Genomic DNA, 17,716 nt, shown 5'->3' with positions numbered 1-17,716 from the left:
TGCCTAAGAAAGCAAAGGGGAGATTTAGAAGGAAGCTTCCGAGAGAGGATATCAGATAATGCATATATGCATGTGTGTGCGTGTGTGTGTGTGTGTGTGTGTGTGTGTGTCTGAGAGAGATTTAGAGACCAGAATTCATTAGAGGGCACCAGAAAAAAAACCCTGCTTTTTAGGGTAAACAGCTATAAAACCTTGCTACACCTGCTGAGCCGTTAATGCGACAGCCCTGATATGACTCAAATGAAAAAGGTCATCTGAGAGTTAGGAACCAGGAGTTCTTTCCTGCTTCACCCAGTTCAGTTCTTTTCTTTGGGGAGGACAACTGTTTCTGATTTCTAATAGAACCTATGATGGAACATCCTGGAAATCCAGATGAGAGCAGCTTTCTAGACATAACCTGTTCTGGAAAAGTACTGAGGAGGAAGCTATATGCAGAGCAATGTCATGTTTATTTGATTCAACATGCGATTATTTTTCCTGTCCTCTCTTATAGGCTCTTCACTTTGTTTCCAAACACCATAGCTCATAAATTACTGCTGATGTGGATGTTTATATTAGCTTCCTGGGTCATTTACTTCTCTCTCAAAGACCACACAAAGGTAGGTACTGTTTCCTTTTTCAGAATTTCAGAAAAGGTCACAATGACCTGGAATGTTCACTGTGATTAATGCAAGAATTAAATGTGAAAAGCATGTAATCTTAGCAATAGATGTGGCTGAGAGGATCCTTTGTTCATCAGTAATTCCTTTGACAATATGCATTCTATTATTATTATTTTTTGAGCGACAGGTAGATTGCAGCCTCTATGTGGTGTTTGGCACTACTAACCATCCTGCCTAAGCATTTTCGCCAACCTTGGCCTCTGAGCCTCCAATCCAATTAAATCTCCGTGTCAGCCCTTCCCTTTTTCAGTTTTATTTTTTTAAGTTCTTTACATCAGTTCAGTTCAGTCACTCAGTTGTGTCCGACGTTTCCGACCCTATGAATCACAGCACATCAGCCCTCCATGTCCATCACCAACACCCAGAGTTCATTGAAACTCATGTGCATTGAGTCAGTGATGCCATCCAGCCATCTCATCCTCTGTCATCCCCTTCTCCTCCTGCCCCCAGTCCCTTACAGCATCAGGGTCTATTCTAATTAGTCAACTCTTTGAATCAGGTGGCGAAAGTACTGGAGTTTCAGCCTCAGTGTCAGTCCTTGCAATGAACACCCAGGACTGGTCTCCTTTAGGATGGACTGGTTAGATCTCCTTACAGTCCAAGGGACTCTCAGGAGTCTTCTCCAACACCACAGTTCAAAAGCATCAATTCTTCGGCGCTCAGCCTTCTTCACAGTCCAACTCTCACATCCAAACATGACCACTGGAAAAACCATAGCCTTGCCTAGATGGACCTTTGTTGGCAAAGTAATGTCTCTGCTTTTGAATATACTATCTAGGTTGGTCATAACTTTCCTTCCAAGGAGTAAGTGTCTTTTAATTTCATGGCTGCAATCACTATCTGCAGTGATTTTGGAGCCCCCCAAAATAAAGTCTGACATTGTTTCCACTGTTTCCCCATCTATTTCCCATGAAGAGAAGGGACCAGATGCCATGATCTTTGTTTTCTGAATGTTGAGCTTTAAGCCGTTTTTTTCACTCTCCTCTTTCACTTTCGTCAAGAGGCTTTTTAGTTCTTCTTCACTTTCTACCACAAGGGTGGTGTCATCTGCATATCTGAGGTTACTGATATTTCTCCCGGCAATCTTGATTCCAGCTTGTGCTTCTTCCAGCCCAGTGTTTCTCATGATGTACTCTGCATATAATGTAATATGCAGGGTGACAATATACAGCCTTGACATACTCCTTTTCCTATTTGAAACCAGTCTGTCGTTCCATGTCCAGTTCTAACTGTTGCTTCCTGACCTGCATATAGGTTTCTCAAGAGGCAGGTCAGGTGGTCTGGTATTCCCATCTCTTTCAGAATTTTCCACAGTTTATTGTGATCCACACAGTCAAAGGCTTTGGCATAGTCAATAAAGCAGAAATAGATGTTTTTCTGGAACTCTCTTGCTTTTTTCATGATCCAGTGGATGTTCGCAATATGAACTCTGGTTCCTCTGCCTTTTCTAAATCTAGCTTGAACATCTGGAAATTCACAGTTCACGTATTGCTGAGGCCTGGCTTGGAGAATTTTGAGCATTACTAGCGTGTGAGATGAGTGCAATTGTGTGGTAGTTTGAGCATTCTTTGGCATTGCCTTTCTTTGGGATTGGAATGAAAACTGATCTTTTCCAGTCCGGTGGCCACTGCTAAGTTTTCCAAATTTGTTGGCATATTAAGTGCAGCACTTTCACAACATCATCTTTCAGGATTTGAAACAGCTCAACTGGAATTCCATCACCTCCACTAGCTTTGTTTGTAGTGATGCTTTCTAAGGCCCACTTGACTTCACATTCCAGGATGTCTGGCTCCAGGTGAGTGATCACACCATTGTGATTATCTTGGTCTTGAAGATCGTTTTTTGTACAGTTCTTCTTTGTATTCTTGCCACCTCTTCTTAATATCTTCTGCTTCTGTTAGGTCCATACCATTTCTGTCCTTTATCGAGCCCATCTTTGCATAAAATGTTCCCTTGGTATCTCTAATTATCTTGAAGAGATCTCTAGTCTTTCCCATTCTGTTGTTTTCCTCTATTTCTTTGCATTGATCGCTGAGGAAGGATTTCTTATCTCTTCTTGCTATTCTTTGGAACTCTGCATTCAGATGCTTTTATCTTTCCTTTTCTCTTTTGCTTTTCACTTCTCTACTTTTCACAGCTACTTGTAAGGCCTCCTCAGGCAGCCATTTTGGTTTTTTACATTTCTTTTCCATAGGGATGGTCTTGATCCCTGTCTCCTGTACAATGTCACAAACCTCCATCCATAGTTCTTCAGGTACTCTATCAGATCTAGTCCCTTAAATCTATTTCTCACTCCACTGCATAATCATAACGGGTTTGATTTAGGTCATACCTGAATGGTCTATTCGTTTTCCCTATTTTCTTCAATTTAAGTCTGAATTTGGTAATAAGGAGTTCATGATCTTAGCCACAGTCAGCTCCCAGTCTTGTTTTTGCTGACTGTGTAGAGCTTCTCCATCTTTGGATGCAAAGAATATAATCAATCTGATTTTGGTGTTGACCATCTGGTGATGTCCATGTGTAGAGTCTTCTCCTGTGTTGTTGGAAGAGGGTGTTTGCTATGACCAGTGTGTTCTCTTGGCAGAACTCTGTTAGCCTTTGCCCTGCTTCATTCTGTACTCCAAGGCCAAATTTGCCTATTACTCCAGGTGTTTCTTGATTTCCTACTTTTGCATTCCAGTCCCCTATAATGAAAAGGACATCTTTTTTGGGTGTTAGTTCTGAAAGGTCTTGTAGGTCTTCATAGAACCGTTCCACTTCAGCTTCTTCAGCCTTACTGGTTGGGGCATAGGCTTGGATCACCATGGTATTGAATGGTGTGCCTTGGAAATGAACAGAGATCATTCTGTCATTTTTGAGATTGCATCCAAGTACTGCATTTCAGACTCTTGTTGACCATGATGGCTACTCCATTTCTTCTGAGGGATTCCTGCCCGTAGTAGTAGGTATAATGGTCATCTGAGTTAAATTCATCCATTCCAGTCCATTTTTGTCACTGATTCCTAGAATGTCAACGTTCACTCTTGCCATCTCCTGTTTGACCACTTCCAATTTGCCTTGATTCATGGGCCTAACATTCCAGGTTCCCATGCGATATTGCTCTTTACAGCATTGGAGCTTGCTTCTATCATCCGTCATATCCACAACTGGGTATTGTTTTTGCTTTGGCTCCATCCCTTCATTCTTTCTAGAGTTATTTTCTCCACTGATCTCCTGTAGCAATTGGGCACCTACCGACCTGGGGAGTTCCTCTTTCAGTATCCTATCATTTTGCCTTTTCATACTGTTCATGGGGTTCTCAAGGCAAGAATACTGAAGTGGTTTGCCATTCCCTTCTCCAGTGGACCACATTCTGTCAGACCTCTCCACCATGACCCCTCTGTCTTGAGTGGCCCCACACGGCATGGCTTAGTTTCATTGAGTTAGACAAGGCTGTGGTCCATGTGGTCAGATTGGCTAGTTTTCTGTGATTATGGTTTCAAGTGTGTCTGCCCTCTGATGCCCTCTTGCAACAACTACTGTCTTACTTGGATTTTTCTTACCTTGGACGTAGAGTATCTCTTTACAGTTGCTCCTTACCTTGGACGAGGTCGCCCCTCCTGACTTTGAATGTGGAATAGCTCCTCTCAGCCCTCATGCACCGGCACAGCCTGGCACTCTTGGTCGCCGCCCCTGACCTTGGGTGTGAGGTAGTTCCTCTCGGCGGCACTTCTGCACGGTCTGTCGCAATTCTTTACATAGTTCAGTTCATATTTCTTGATTTTCTTTTTCCTCAGTCTTTTTTAAAAACTGATTTTGCTTTACATTTTCCTCTTTTCAACCATTCAGTACAAATCTGATCTTTCAAAAATTCTGTTTTCATCATCTTCTTGTCCTGATCAAAAACTTTCAGAGGGCAGTGCTGAAGAGATCAACTCCTTAACCATTCATGCTTCTTCTAAATTTGAGCCCAGATTCTTTTCAAGGTATCTATTCCACCTTTGTCTAATACAGACTCTCACCTCCAAATAAGAAGGACCACAAATCTAGGACATTTGGACAATGATGGAAACTGGTAAACTGTGGAGTTCTCAAACCACAGCTCTTGAAACTTCCTCTCTGTGAACTCTCTCTGTAAATATGTGTTTTCTAGATTTCTTCCATCAATCTTCTTCTTGTTCATGCTTGTACCCTTTAATTCATATGGTCAGGTGCCATCCACAAATATTTGTGTCTCCAAGTGAGGCCTGGACAATCTGCACTGAAAAGCCCATGTTTGTGCATGTGTGTGTAAAATGCAGATCCCTGAGCCCTACTCCAAAGCTGCTAAAAACAAATCTCTGGACTTGAGCCTAAAATGAAGTTTTGAAAAATCTGATCAGAAAAGATACAAGTACACCAATGTTCATAACAGCACTATTTACAACAGCCAAGACATGGAAGCAACCTAAGTGTCCATCAACAGAGGAATGGATAAAGAAGATGTGGAATACATACTCAGTGGGATATTACTCAGCCATAGAAAAGAATGAAATAATGCCATTTGCAGCAACATGGATGGACCTAGGGTTTATCATACTAAGTTCACTTCAGCAAGTCAGAGAAAGACAAATGTTGTATATCACTTATTTGTGGAATATAATAAATGATACGAGTGAAGTTATTTTCAGAACAGAAGTAGACTCACAGACATAGAAAACAATCTCATGGTTACTAAAGGGAAAGTAGGGATGGGGGAGGGGTAAATTAGGAGTTTAGGATTAACAGATACACACTACTGTATATAAAATAGAGTGACCTTGGTGATCCAGTGGTTCAGACTCTGATTCCACAGCAGGGGAACTGATTTCTGCTTGGGGAGCTAAAGATACCACATGCTGTGCAGCACAGCACCCCCCCCCCCCCCGCCTCAAAAAAACAGAAAAACAACAGGACCTACTGTATAGAACAGGGAACTTTACTCAATATTTTGTAATAACCTATAATGAAAAAGAATCTGAAAAAGAATATATATACACATATATGTAAATAACTGAATCACTTTACTTTATACCAGAAAACGAATACAACATTGCAAATCAACTGTACCCCAATAAAATGAACAAAATGATAACGTTTCAACAAGCCCCCCAGATGATTCTCACACTCACTGAAGTTTTTAGAATCACTGCCTTCGTATTTTCAGACCTGAGATCATTTCTGTGCCTCACTCTTGAATTCATTCCTCGGTTATCTCCACCTCAGTTTCACTAGTGTTACCATCACAGAGAAAAGCAAGCAGAGGTTATCTTCTTCTTCACCTCCCTCCTTGGCAAAACAGAATCATATGGAAACAAATTCTCTGCGTTTCTCCTATGTCTCCTATGTTGCCTCAGCCCATTAGTCAACTAAACCAATTCTCTCTCCACAAGCAATCAGTCACTAATCTCCTAAACTCTACCTCCTGTTTCTCTCATATCTATCCTTCTATCTCCATCCCCAGAGTCTTGATTTAGTCAAGTCCTTTGTCATTTCTCATCTATGGTGTTGAAATAGTCCTCTCATTAATTTCCCTGCCTCTGGTCTCAGCCTGATCCAATCATTCATTCAACAAACCTTTGTTGGGTATAGATTGTGTGTCAGGGCTGAACTGGGTATTAGGGATACAGAAATATAGGACATAATCTTTGTGTTCAAGATCCTGAGATTGTATTTCTAAAAGAAAAATGCCATGCTCCCAACTTCAGGGGAAACATGGTGGGGTTCAGACTTCCTGGCTCAGTGTCTTAGTCAGGCTGTTTTATGAAAGGATTTAGAAAACCTGGGCCAAGGTATTCTTGCACTGGTTGATTCCTCTGCTCATTCTTCCTCCAAGTTTTCACAAAGCTAATGCTCTGCCTTTAGGTCTTTGCTCAAATGTCATCTTTATTTAGCACTAGAAACGGCCCCTACCCCATCACTTAGCATTTCCCTTACTCTGACTTTAAAAAATAATGATAATACTTTTGACTTTCTAAAATACTATATAATTTACTTATTTACTCTGTTCATTGATTATTGTCTCTCTTGGCCTGCTGTAAGGTGACCTCCATAAGAGAAGGATTTTTATCATTATTTATTTGTTGGTATATCCCAAGTGCCCAGAACAGTGGTTGGCACATAGTAGGTGCTTAACAAATAAATTTCTTTAAATTACAAAATAAGGACTGCTCAGTGGTCTTGGTGAGGTATAATGGTGACCTGAAATAAGGTATAACAATGAGGATGGAAAAAAGTCAAGAAATTTGAGTTAGAATTGACAGGAATAAATTGACTGTGGAAGCAGGGGTGAGGATGTGGAATTAAGCAGGAATTATTCCAGATATGTACAACTGCCTGGCTGGTGATGCCATTCATTGAAGTATAGAATAGAGTAAGAGAAATAGTTTTGGAAGAAAAAAGACAAGTTTAGATATGAACAGTCTATGTTGGAGGTGCTTTTAGGTCATCTAAATGGAGATGTTGCTTCAGTAGACTTGAATATACAAATCTGAAGCTAAGAAAGGTGTGGTTTAGAAAAATGGATTTAAGAATCGTCAGAATATAAATGGAAGCTTAGCCTATTGACGTGGGTGACAATTCCTTGGGTGAGCTACAGAGTGAAAGAGAAAGGACCTACTATACAGCACAAGGAACTCTATTCAATACTCTGTAATGGCCTATATGGGAAACGAATCTAAGAAAGAGTTCAGTTCAGTTCAGTTGCTCAGTCATGCCCGACTCTTTGTGACCCCATGAACCGCAGCACTCCGGCCTCCCTGTCCATCACCAACTCCCGGAGTTTACCCAAACTCATGTCCATGATACCATCCAACCATTTCATCCTCTGTCGTCCCCTTCTCCTCCTGCCCTCAATCTTTCCCAGCATCAGGGTCTTTTCAAATGAGTCAGCTCTGGATATATGTATATGTATAACTGATTCAGTTTGCTGTACACCTGAAACTAACACAATGTAAATCTACTATACCCCAATAAAAATTTAAGAAAAGAAAAAAAAATGTTGCTAAAGCTATTGCCCTAAGGAACAAAAAAAGCACTGGTCTGTGAAGTGAGTGGGAAGAGAGAAAGAGACTGATAAGAACTCCTGAGAAGTTTAACTGGGTAGGTTTAGGGAATAAGCAAAAGTTTTCGTATAGCAGTTCTTTGTATAATATGGGAGATACGTGAATACATTTAAATTCTTATGTAAAGAAGTTAACAGAAGTAAATAGGAAGTAGACGAAAAAAATGTGGGTCCAATTAAATAGGGAAGGGTAACAGAAAGTTGAATTGCTATATGACTACTTTAAAAAAAGTTATTTGGATTAAAATTTTTTAAATTAATTAATGTATTTATTTTTGGCTGCACTGGGTTTTTGTTACTGTGTGGGCTTTTCTCTAGCTGAGGTGAGTGGGGGCTGCACTCCAGTTGCAGTACATGGGCTTCTCATTGTGGTGGCTTCTCTTCTTGCTGAGCATGGGCTCTGGGACGTGTGGATTTCAGGAGCTGTGGTGTGAGGGCTCAGTAGCTGCAGGTCCCTGGGCTCTAGGGCACAGGCTTAGTTGTGGCGCACAGGCTAAGTTGCCCTGCGGCATGTGGGATCTTCCTGGAACAGGGATCAAACCCGTGTCTTCTGCATTGGTGGGTGGATTCTTTACTAATGAACCACCAGGGAAGCCTTGGATCTTTTCTTTAAACAAGAATTTTTAAAAATTTATTTATTTATTTATTTGGCTGTACCAGGTCTTCGTTGTGGCATGCAGGATCTTGGATTTAGTTCCCTGACCAGGGATGGAATCCACGCCCCTGCATTGGGAGAAAGGAGTCTTAGCCACTGGACCACCAGGAAGTCCCTGATGACATTTTTAGATTTTTAAAGTTAAGGAAAAAAAAATTCAGTTATTGGAAGAGTTGCCTCCTGGATGTTGAGGAGTGCTTGGAGGTTATCAGGATTTTTAATGATGAAGACTATAAGCCAATTTCTTCAAAATTTTCAGTCAATGAGTTGAATAGAAGCTACCAATTATTAGAACATGATGGATGACAGGAGGATTATGTAGTGACATTAGTGAAATTTGGTTAGATATGTCTTCTGAAAGATCTTAGAGTCTTCCAAAAAATACAGTATGTATTAGGGCCTATATATGGGAAATATAAATGCATTTAAATTAAGTATTTATATTTAACATGCATTTGTATTTACTCTGTATTTATCTATAATATATACTTGAAAAAATATATATCCCTAATATTTATATTTGAAATAAGTATCTTTGAAACAGGTTGTTAAAGGAATGAGGCAACTGGGTAGGAGAAATTGAGCACTGAATCCTGATCCCTGCCCTACTACTACTATCTTAAAGAGACATTCCCCTTTCTATGACTCATTTTAAGGGTCAGGCACAAAATTGTTTTCCCTAGCTCATATTTATGGCTCATATATTATGTGATTTCACTACATAATATTCTTCAAACAATGGAAGAAGGGAGAACAGAGGATAATGGATTAAGAAGGGGTGGGAATGGGAGGAACAAAGTGTAACTGTAAAGGGCTATATGAAGGCGGCAGATGGTGATGGAAATATTCTGTATCTTGATTATCTGAGTGTTAGTCTCTCAGTCATGTCCTACTCTTTGTGGCCCATGACTGTAGCCTGCCAGGCTCCTCTGTCCATCAATTCTCCAGGCAAGAATACTGGAGTTGTTAGCCATTCCCTTCTCCAGGGGATTTCCTGACCTGGGATCCAACCTAGGTCTCCTGTATTGCAGGCAGATTCTTTAATATCTGAGCCACCAGGGGATCCCCATCTTGATTGTATTCAGTGTCAATATGCTGGTTGTGATATTTTACTACAGTTTTACAAGGTGCTATTGTTGAAACTGGGTAAAGGATACATGATGTCTCTCTGTTATTCTTATTTTTTTAATTTATTTTATTCTATTGTATTTTTATTTACTTTATTCCATTGTTATTATTATATATGTGTGAATTTACAGTTGTCTAAAAATAGTTTTTGTTCCCTCACTGCTATACTACTGTTCAAATTAAACATCTCATTACAAACCAAATCTTGCCCGAACTGTATATCCTCATGTGGTACTTAGATTTCCTTTATCAGTTGTTGCTGTTGTTTAGTAGCTAAGATGTGCCCAGTTCTTTGTGAGTCCATGGATGGTAGCCCCCCAAGGCTCCTTTGTCCATGGGATTTCCCAGGCAAAAATGCTGGAGTGCCATTTTCCTACTCCAGGAGATCTGCCAGACTCGGGGATCGAACCCACGTCTCCTGCCTGTCAGGCAGATTCTTTACTACTGAGCCACCCGGGCCTTGTTCAAATGTTCTTGCCTCATTCAGGTGCTACAGGAGTTATAGGGAAACATGTTAAGTTTCTCATGCAGGCTAAGAAACCTTCTTCTTGCCCCATTTGTCTGGCTGAAGGGCCAAAAGTAGGGGTTCCATAGAGTGGGCAGAGAAGACAAAGCTCAAAAGGATTATCCCCCAAAGTGGAGGTTAGCCCGTGTCAGTCTTACCCTAAATAGCATGCTAAAGGTTTGGGGGAATTGAACTACAGGCTGGACCATTGCCCAGGTCCCAGGGTGGCTGCTGGATGTTAGAAGCATGGGACAGATTCAAACAGTACAGGCTTAGAGAACTGAACAGACCTTGAAACTAGGGCTTGTGAAAGGTGGGTTGGAACTTATGGCTTTAACCTAACCAGGTTTGATTGCCTGGTTAGAAAAAAAAATCAACATTATCTTTAAGGTTTAAACAAGACCCGAATCTCATAGCACAATAGTTAAAATATCCAGTATATGAGCCAAAGCAATTTAGCATATGAGGAACCAGGAAAACTATAACTTTCAGGAGAATAAGCAAAGTTACTAACTCAGACACATAGCTGTTGAAGTTATCAAAAACTTTAAGACAGTAGTTATAATTGTATTAGTTTTCTACTGCTGTTGTGACATATTATCACCAACTTGGTGGCTTACACGATACAAATGTATTTTATGTTATGTTTCTTGAGGTCAAAATTCCAGAATGAGGTTCAACTGGGCTAAAATCAAGGTGTTGGCAGTATGTACACCTTTCTGGACACTCTGTGGGAGAGTACATGCCCTTGCCTTTTCTAGCTTCTAGAATTTGTCTGCTTTTCTTGGCTCCTTCATCAGTGAAAGCCAGCAACTTTGGGCCAAGTTCTTCTTAGCCAGCTGTCTGGTCCTCCCTCCTTTGCCTTCCTCCTTTATTTTTTTTCCCTGTTTTACGTTTGAGGATGCTTGTTACATTTGGCCCACCTAGATAATTCAATATAATTCAGTATTCCCTATTTTAAGGTCAGTTGATTAGCAACTTTAATTGTATTTTTGATTTTAATCTTGAGATGCAATCATCCTGGGTTAGGGTGGACCCTAAAGTCCATGACAAGTGTCTTTTTAAAAGAGAAGAAGGTAGAGGATGCACAAGGGTAAGGTGAAGTGAATCTGATGGCAGAGATGGCAGTGATGCTTCTGCAAGCCAAGAATGCCAAGGACAGCTAGCATCCACCAGAAGCTAGGAGAGAGGCATGGAGTATACTCTCCTTCAGAACCCCCAGAAGGAATCATATCTGTTGACATCTTGATTTTAGAATTCTGGCCTCCATAACTGTGAGAGAATAAATTTATGTTGTTTTAAGCCACCAAATTAGTGACAATTTGTAATGGCAGCCCTAGGAATCTAAAACAGCAAAAATACAGAAGAACTAAAGAATACAATTAATTGAATAGAACATATCTAAAGTCATAAAACAAACCTTAATAGACTTTAAAGTGACTGAAATTACACAAAGTTTGTTCTTTGACCATAATGAAATTATACTGGAGATCAGTAACAGAACAATAAGTGGTAAATCTCTCAGCATTTGGAAATTAAGTGACACAATTCTGTATAATCCATCAATCAAAGAATAAGCTTCAAGGGACATGAGAGAACATTTTGAACTAAACAAAAATGGCAATATAACATTAATATTTGTTGTGTTTCTAGTACAGCTAAGGCAGTACTTAGAGTGAAATTTATAAATGAAAAAGAGCAATGCAGGACTCAACAACTATACTTTTGAATTTGTTCTTTTTTTCTTTCATGTATAACTTATTTATAAATTAAGTGGTTATTTTAAAAAAGAAGAAAGGTGCCAAATCAATAATCTAATTTCCACCTTAAAGAACAAGAAAAAGAAAGCAGAAATAAGGAAATAATAAATATTACAGTAGAAATCATTAAAATTGGAAACAAATACAATGGAGAAAATCAATAGAACAAAAGTTGGTTCTTTAAAATGGTTAATAGAATTGATCAAACTTTAGCCAACTGATATTGAAAAAAGAAAGAGTAGGCATAACTAACCAATACCAGAACTGGCAAAAGAGACATTATTAAGGAAATTACAGACATTAAAGATAATAATGGAAAACCACAAGCTACTCTATGAATATAAATTTGACAGCTTAGTTAAATGGATGAATACCTTAAAGACCATAAACTACCAAAAGTCACTCAAGAATAAATAGATGTTCTGAATAGTTAAAACTCTTCTGGAAAAGAAATATCTAGGCCCAGATAGTCATTTTACATGGTAAAATTCTATCACATACTTAAAAAATAAATAACACTAATTTTACACAGTCTCTTTTTCCAAAAGATAGAAGACAAAGGAAAACTACAAAATTATGTTATTAGGCCAACATTACACTGATGCCCAAACCAAAGAATATAAGGAAATAAAATAACAGACCAATATACTTTATGAACATAGGTGCAAATATCCTCAACCAAATATTAACAAATAAAATCTAGCAATATACAAAAAGGATAATATACCATAATCAGCTGGATTTTATCCCAGGAATACAATTGCTGGTTTAATGTTTTTAAAAATCAATTAAAATATTCAACTATATCAACAGGTTAAAGAAGAAAAAAATATTTGATCATGTCAATTTATACAGAAAAAATTTGACAAAATTCACGTCATTTATGACAAAACTTTTAGCAAGCTAGAAATGAAAGAGAACCTCTTTATCCCATTAAAGTACATCTGTAGCAAATATAGAGCTAACATAATTCCTAATGGTGAAAGGGATTCTTGATCCCTGAGATCGTAAAGAAGGCAAGGATGTCCATTTTCACCACTTCTGTTTAACATCATATTGGAAGGGCTAACCATTGTAGCAAGAGAAGGAAAAGGAAGAAAAGCACATGTACATTGGAAATGAGGAGGTAAAACTGAACCTATTTGCCCTATTTGTCCCAGGTGACTTGATTGTCCACATAGAAAATCCTGAAGAACTGACAAAAATGCTCCCAGAACTATTATGTAATTTTATCAAGGTCATAGGCTATAAGGGTAACACAAAATTCAGGTTTTTTCTATATACCATAATTTTAGCAGTGAAAAATCAGATATAAAAACCCACATAATGCTATTTCAGTTCAGTTCAGTTCAGTCGCTCAGTCGTGTCCGACTCTTTGCAACCCCATGAACTGCAGCATGCCAGGCCTCCCTGTCCATCACCAACTCCTGGAGTCCACCCAAACCCATGTCCATTGAGTTGGGATGCCATCCAAGCATCTCATCCTCTGTCGTCCCCTTCTCCTCCTGCCTTCAATCTTTCCCAGCATCAGGATCTATTCAAATGAGTCAGCTCTTTGCATCAGGTGGCCAAAGTATTAGAGTTTCAGCTTCAGCATCAGTCCCTCCAATGAATATTCAGGACTGATATCCTTTAGGATGGACTGGTTGGATCTCCTTGCACTCCAAGGGACTCTCAAGAGTCTTCTCCAACACCACAGTTTAAAAGCATCAATCCACATAATGCCATTTACAAGAGATTAAAAAATGAAATCCTGAGATAAAATTCTAACAAAATAGGGCAGAATCTATAGTCTGAAAACTTTAAAATGCTGAAAAAGATTATATACATAAAAATGTTCATACAGTGTTGAACACGTACAGTGTTGAACACATACAGTGTTCATGGATTGGAAGACTCAATATAACTGTCATCAAACTATAGATTTAACACGATTTGAAACAAAATCTTCACAGGAATTTTTGTTGATCTAGATAATAAGATAATTCTAAAACTTATATGGAAAAGCAAAGGAAGTAGCACAGACAAAGCAAGTTTTAAAAAGAAGAATAGAGTTGGAGGCCACACTAAAATAATTCAAGACTCATTATAAAGATACAGTGGTTGACACAGTACAGAATTAGTGAAGGAATAGACACAAAGGTGAGTAAAACAGAATAGAAAGTCCAGGAATGTAGCCATACAAATAAGGTGACTTGACTTTTGAGGAATGTAGAAAGGAAGTTCAATGGAAAAATGATAGTTTTATAATGTGGTTAGAATCATCAGCCATCTGTATGGTAATAAAATGAATATCAACCTAAACCCCACAAATTATACAAAAATTAACTCAAGTGGATCATAGATCTAAATATAAACCCATAACAGTTTTAAGGAAGCAAATTATCTTAACCTCCTGTGGTTAGTCAGATTTCTTAGATATAATGCTAAAATCATGATCCATAAAATTAAAAAAATAATAATATGGGACTTCATCAAAGTTAAAACATTTTTCTTTGTGAAAGACACTGTTGAGAGAATGAAATGACAAGGAACAGAATGGGAGAAAATATTTGCAAATTATACATTCAACACAACACTTGTGTCTATAAAATACAGTGAACACTTAAATAACATGAGTTTGAACAGCACAGGTCCACTTATGTGTGGATTGTTTTCAACAATAAACATGCCAGTTCTACAGGATCGGCCGCTGACTGAATCCATGGATGTGGAATCAAGTGTATGGAAGAGTTGCATTTACTGTTTGGAAATGACTATGAGTTATCCTTCTAGCATAACTGACACATAGTATAAGTATAGCTGACTATAAGTTATACTCGGATTTTTGACTGTGTGGAGGGTTGGTCCCTCAACCTCCACATTGTCCATGGGACAATTGTATTAAAAAACCTCTAAAAAAATTCAACAGTAAGAAAGCAAATAATTCAACTAAAAATTAGGCCCTCAAACTTGAACAGATCCTTCACCAAAAGGATATAGTGGATGGCAACTAAACAAAATAAAAATATATAATCCATGTGATTTGCCACTACAGAAATCCAAATTAAAACTCTGATGAGCTGACCCTATGTAGCTACTAGAATGGCAAAAAAAAAAAAAAAAAAAAAAAAAAAAAAAAAGAAAACCCTGCAATTTCAATTGCTGGTAAAGACATGGCACTTTCATTGCTGGTGAGAATGTCAAAAAATATATATGTTCCAGAAAATAATTTCGTTGTTTCTGGTAAAGTTAAAGAGGCATTTACCATACACCTTTATAATTCCTACTCTTAAGTATTTTTCTGTGGGGCAGGTCTCTCAATTGTAGAACTCTCAACTGGGCCAGTAATTCTTTGTTGTTGGGGGCTGTCCTGTGCATTGTCAGATAATACACCTTGACCTCTACCCACTAGATGTTAGCCGCAGCTTTTCAGCCTCCCCACCCCCCAACACTGCTTCAGTTGTGACAGTGTCCCTCAGAGACATTCAGAAAAGCACCATGGAAAAGATGCTCAACATCACTAATTATCTGAGAAATGCAAATCAGAACTACAATGAGTTATTACCCCACACTGATCAGAAAGGCCATCACCAATAAAACCGTGAATAAACACACTTTGACCCTGAGTAATCAATAGAAAGTCCACTCTGGAAGTCCCAAGAAGAGTTAGTTCCAATTCTTCAAAATCTTCCACAACACCTTTATCATTTATTAGCCTAGACTCTTTTATTTAGTTGTTATGGGATCTTTATATCCTAAGAACTATTGGATATTTGTTTTTGTAAAGAAATCAGGAAGCATGATTGAATAGTTGAAATTAATGAAGACTGTTGTCAGAAAGAAGGAAACCAAGATGGCTGATTCTCCTTATTAGTTTGTTCCCCTGAGCTCCTCCGGAGAGGGCAATGGCACCCCACTCCAGTACTCTTGCCTGGAAAATCCCATGGATGGAGGAGCCTGGTAGGCTGCAGTCCATGGGGTCGCGAAGAGTCGGACACGACTTTTCACTTTGACGCACTGGAGAAGGAAATGGCAACCCACTCCAGTATTCTTGCCTAGAGAATCCCTGGGATGGGGGAGCCTGGTGGGCTGCCGTCCTGGGATCGCAGAGTCGAACACGACTGAAGCGACTTAGCAGCTGAGCTCCTCCAAGTCCTTTAAATGTTTGGGTTAGATTTTTGTTCTTTTTTCTTTTCTTTTTTGACACTAATTGCCTTCTTGACTCACAGGATTGTTCTTGATGAAAGGTTAATGGTTCTGGACTTATGGCCACAGTTTAGAGATATGTAGTAAAGACAGTCCTTTTCTGCAAAGATAAAAATCTCAGTGCAAGAAAGAGCTCTCCCTAAAAAGCCTTTTTCTCTCCTCTCTATCTGGTAATCCTCCTCTTATCTTTTGAGAACTATATGTCATCAGCTCTGTGAAGCCATTCATTCTTCAAGGGGGAAAAATTTTATTGGGGTATAACTCATATAACATACTACTCACTCATTTAAAATATATAATTCAATGATTTGGGGTTACAATTGGTTTTAAAATTATTAATTGTAAAAACTGTGATCAAATATAACATGAAACTTTAACAATTTAACATCTTAACAATTTTAATGTGTATAACACGATGGCATTAATAACATTTATAACATTGTGCAACAATTTAACATCTTAACAATTTTAATGTGTATAACACAATGGCATTAGTAACATTTATAATATTGTGCAACCATCACCACTATCTATTTCTAAAACATTTTTATTGCTCCAAATAGAAACTCTGTGACCATTAAACCCCAATTCCCATTTCCCCCCCAGGAAGCCTTTTTTATTTTTGCTCTTTATTTGTTTATTTATTTATTTTTTACTTTACAATACTGTATTGGTTTTGCCATACATTGACATGAATCCACCACGAGTGTACATGAGTTCCCAATCCTGAACCCTCTTCCCACCACCCTCCCATTATCATCTCTCTGGGTCATCCCAGTGCACCAGCCCCAAGCATCCTGTATCCTGTATCGAACCTAGACTGGCAATTCATTTCTTACATGATAGTATACATGTTTCAATGCCATTCTCCCAAATCATCCCACCCTCTCCCTCTCCCACAGAGTCCAAAAGCCTGTTCTATACATCTGTGTCTCTTTTGCTGTCTCGCATACAGGGTTATCATTACCATCTTTCTAAATTCCATATATATGTGTTAGTATACTGTATTGGTGTTTTTCTTTCTGGGTTACTTCACTCTGTATAATCAGCTCCAGTTTCATCCACCTCATTAGAACTGATTCAAATGTACTTTTTTTAATGGCTGAGTAATACTCCATTATATATATGTACCACAGCTTTCTTATCCATTCATCTGCTGATGAACATCTAGGTTGCTTCCATGTCCTGACTATTATAAACAGTGCTGCGATGAACATTGGGGTACACGCGTCTCTTTCAGTTCTGGTTTCCTCATTGTGTATGCCCAGCAGTGGGATTTCTGGGTCATAAGGCAGTTCTATTTCCAGTTTTTTTAAGGAATCTCCACATTGTTCTCCATAGTGGCTGTACTAGTTTGCATTCCAACCAACAGTGTAAGAGGGTTCCCTTTTCTCCACACCCTCTCCAGCATTTATTGCTTGTAGACTTTTGGATCGTAGCCATTCTGACTGGTGTGAAATGGTACCTCATCGTGGTCTTGATTTGCATTTTTCTGATAATGAGTGATGTTGAGCATCTTTTCATGTGTTTGTTAGCCATCCGTATGTCTTCTTTGGAGAAATGTCTATTTAGTTCTTTGGCCCATTGTTTGATTGGGTTATTTATTTTTCTGGAATTGGGCTGCATAAGTTACTAGTATATTTTTGAGATTAGTTGTTTGTCAGTTGCTTCATTTGCTATTATTTTCTCCCATTCTGAAGGCTGTCTTTTCACCTTGCTTATAGTTTCCTTTGTTTTGCAGAAGCTTTTAATTTTAAT

General features: G+C 38.6%; 1 protein-coding gene across 1 annotated transcript in view; it reads left to right on the top strand.

Annotated features, from left to right (window-relative positions):
- The window catches only part of LOC102181880 (NXPE family member 2), a 35,712-nt gene that overhangs the window by 619 nt on the left and 17,377 nt on the right, over positions 1-17,716 (top strand). Inside the window, exon 2 of the mRNA XM_005689475.3 lies at positions 494-599. Within this exon, the coding sequence (XP_005689532.2) occupies positions 494-599 (106 nt within the window). The remainder of the gene's footprint in view (positions 1-493; positions 600-17,716) is intronic.

The sequence above is a fragment of the Capra hircus genome, chromosome 15, assembly GCF_001704415.2.
Source record: "Capra hircus breed San Clemente chromosome 15, ASM170441v1, whole genome shotgun sequence".
Lineage (NCBI taxonomy): Eukaryota > Metazoa > Chordata > Mammalia > Artiodactyla > Bovidae > Capra > Capra hircus.
This window is presented reverse-complemented; position numbering and strand designations above follow the sequence as displayed.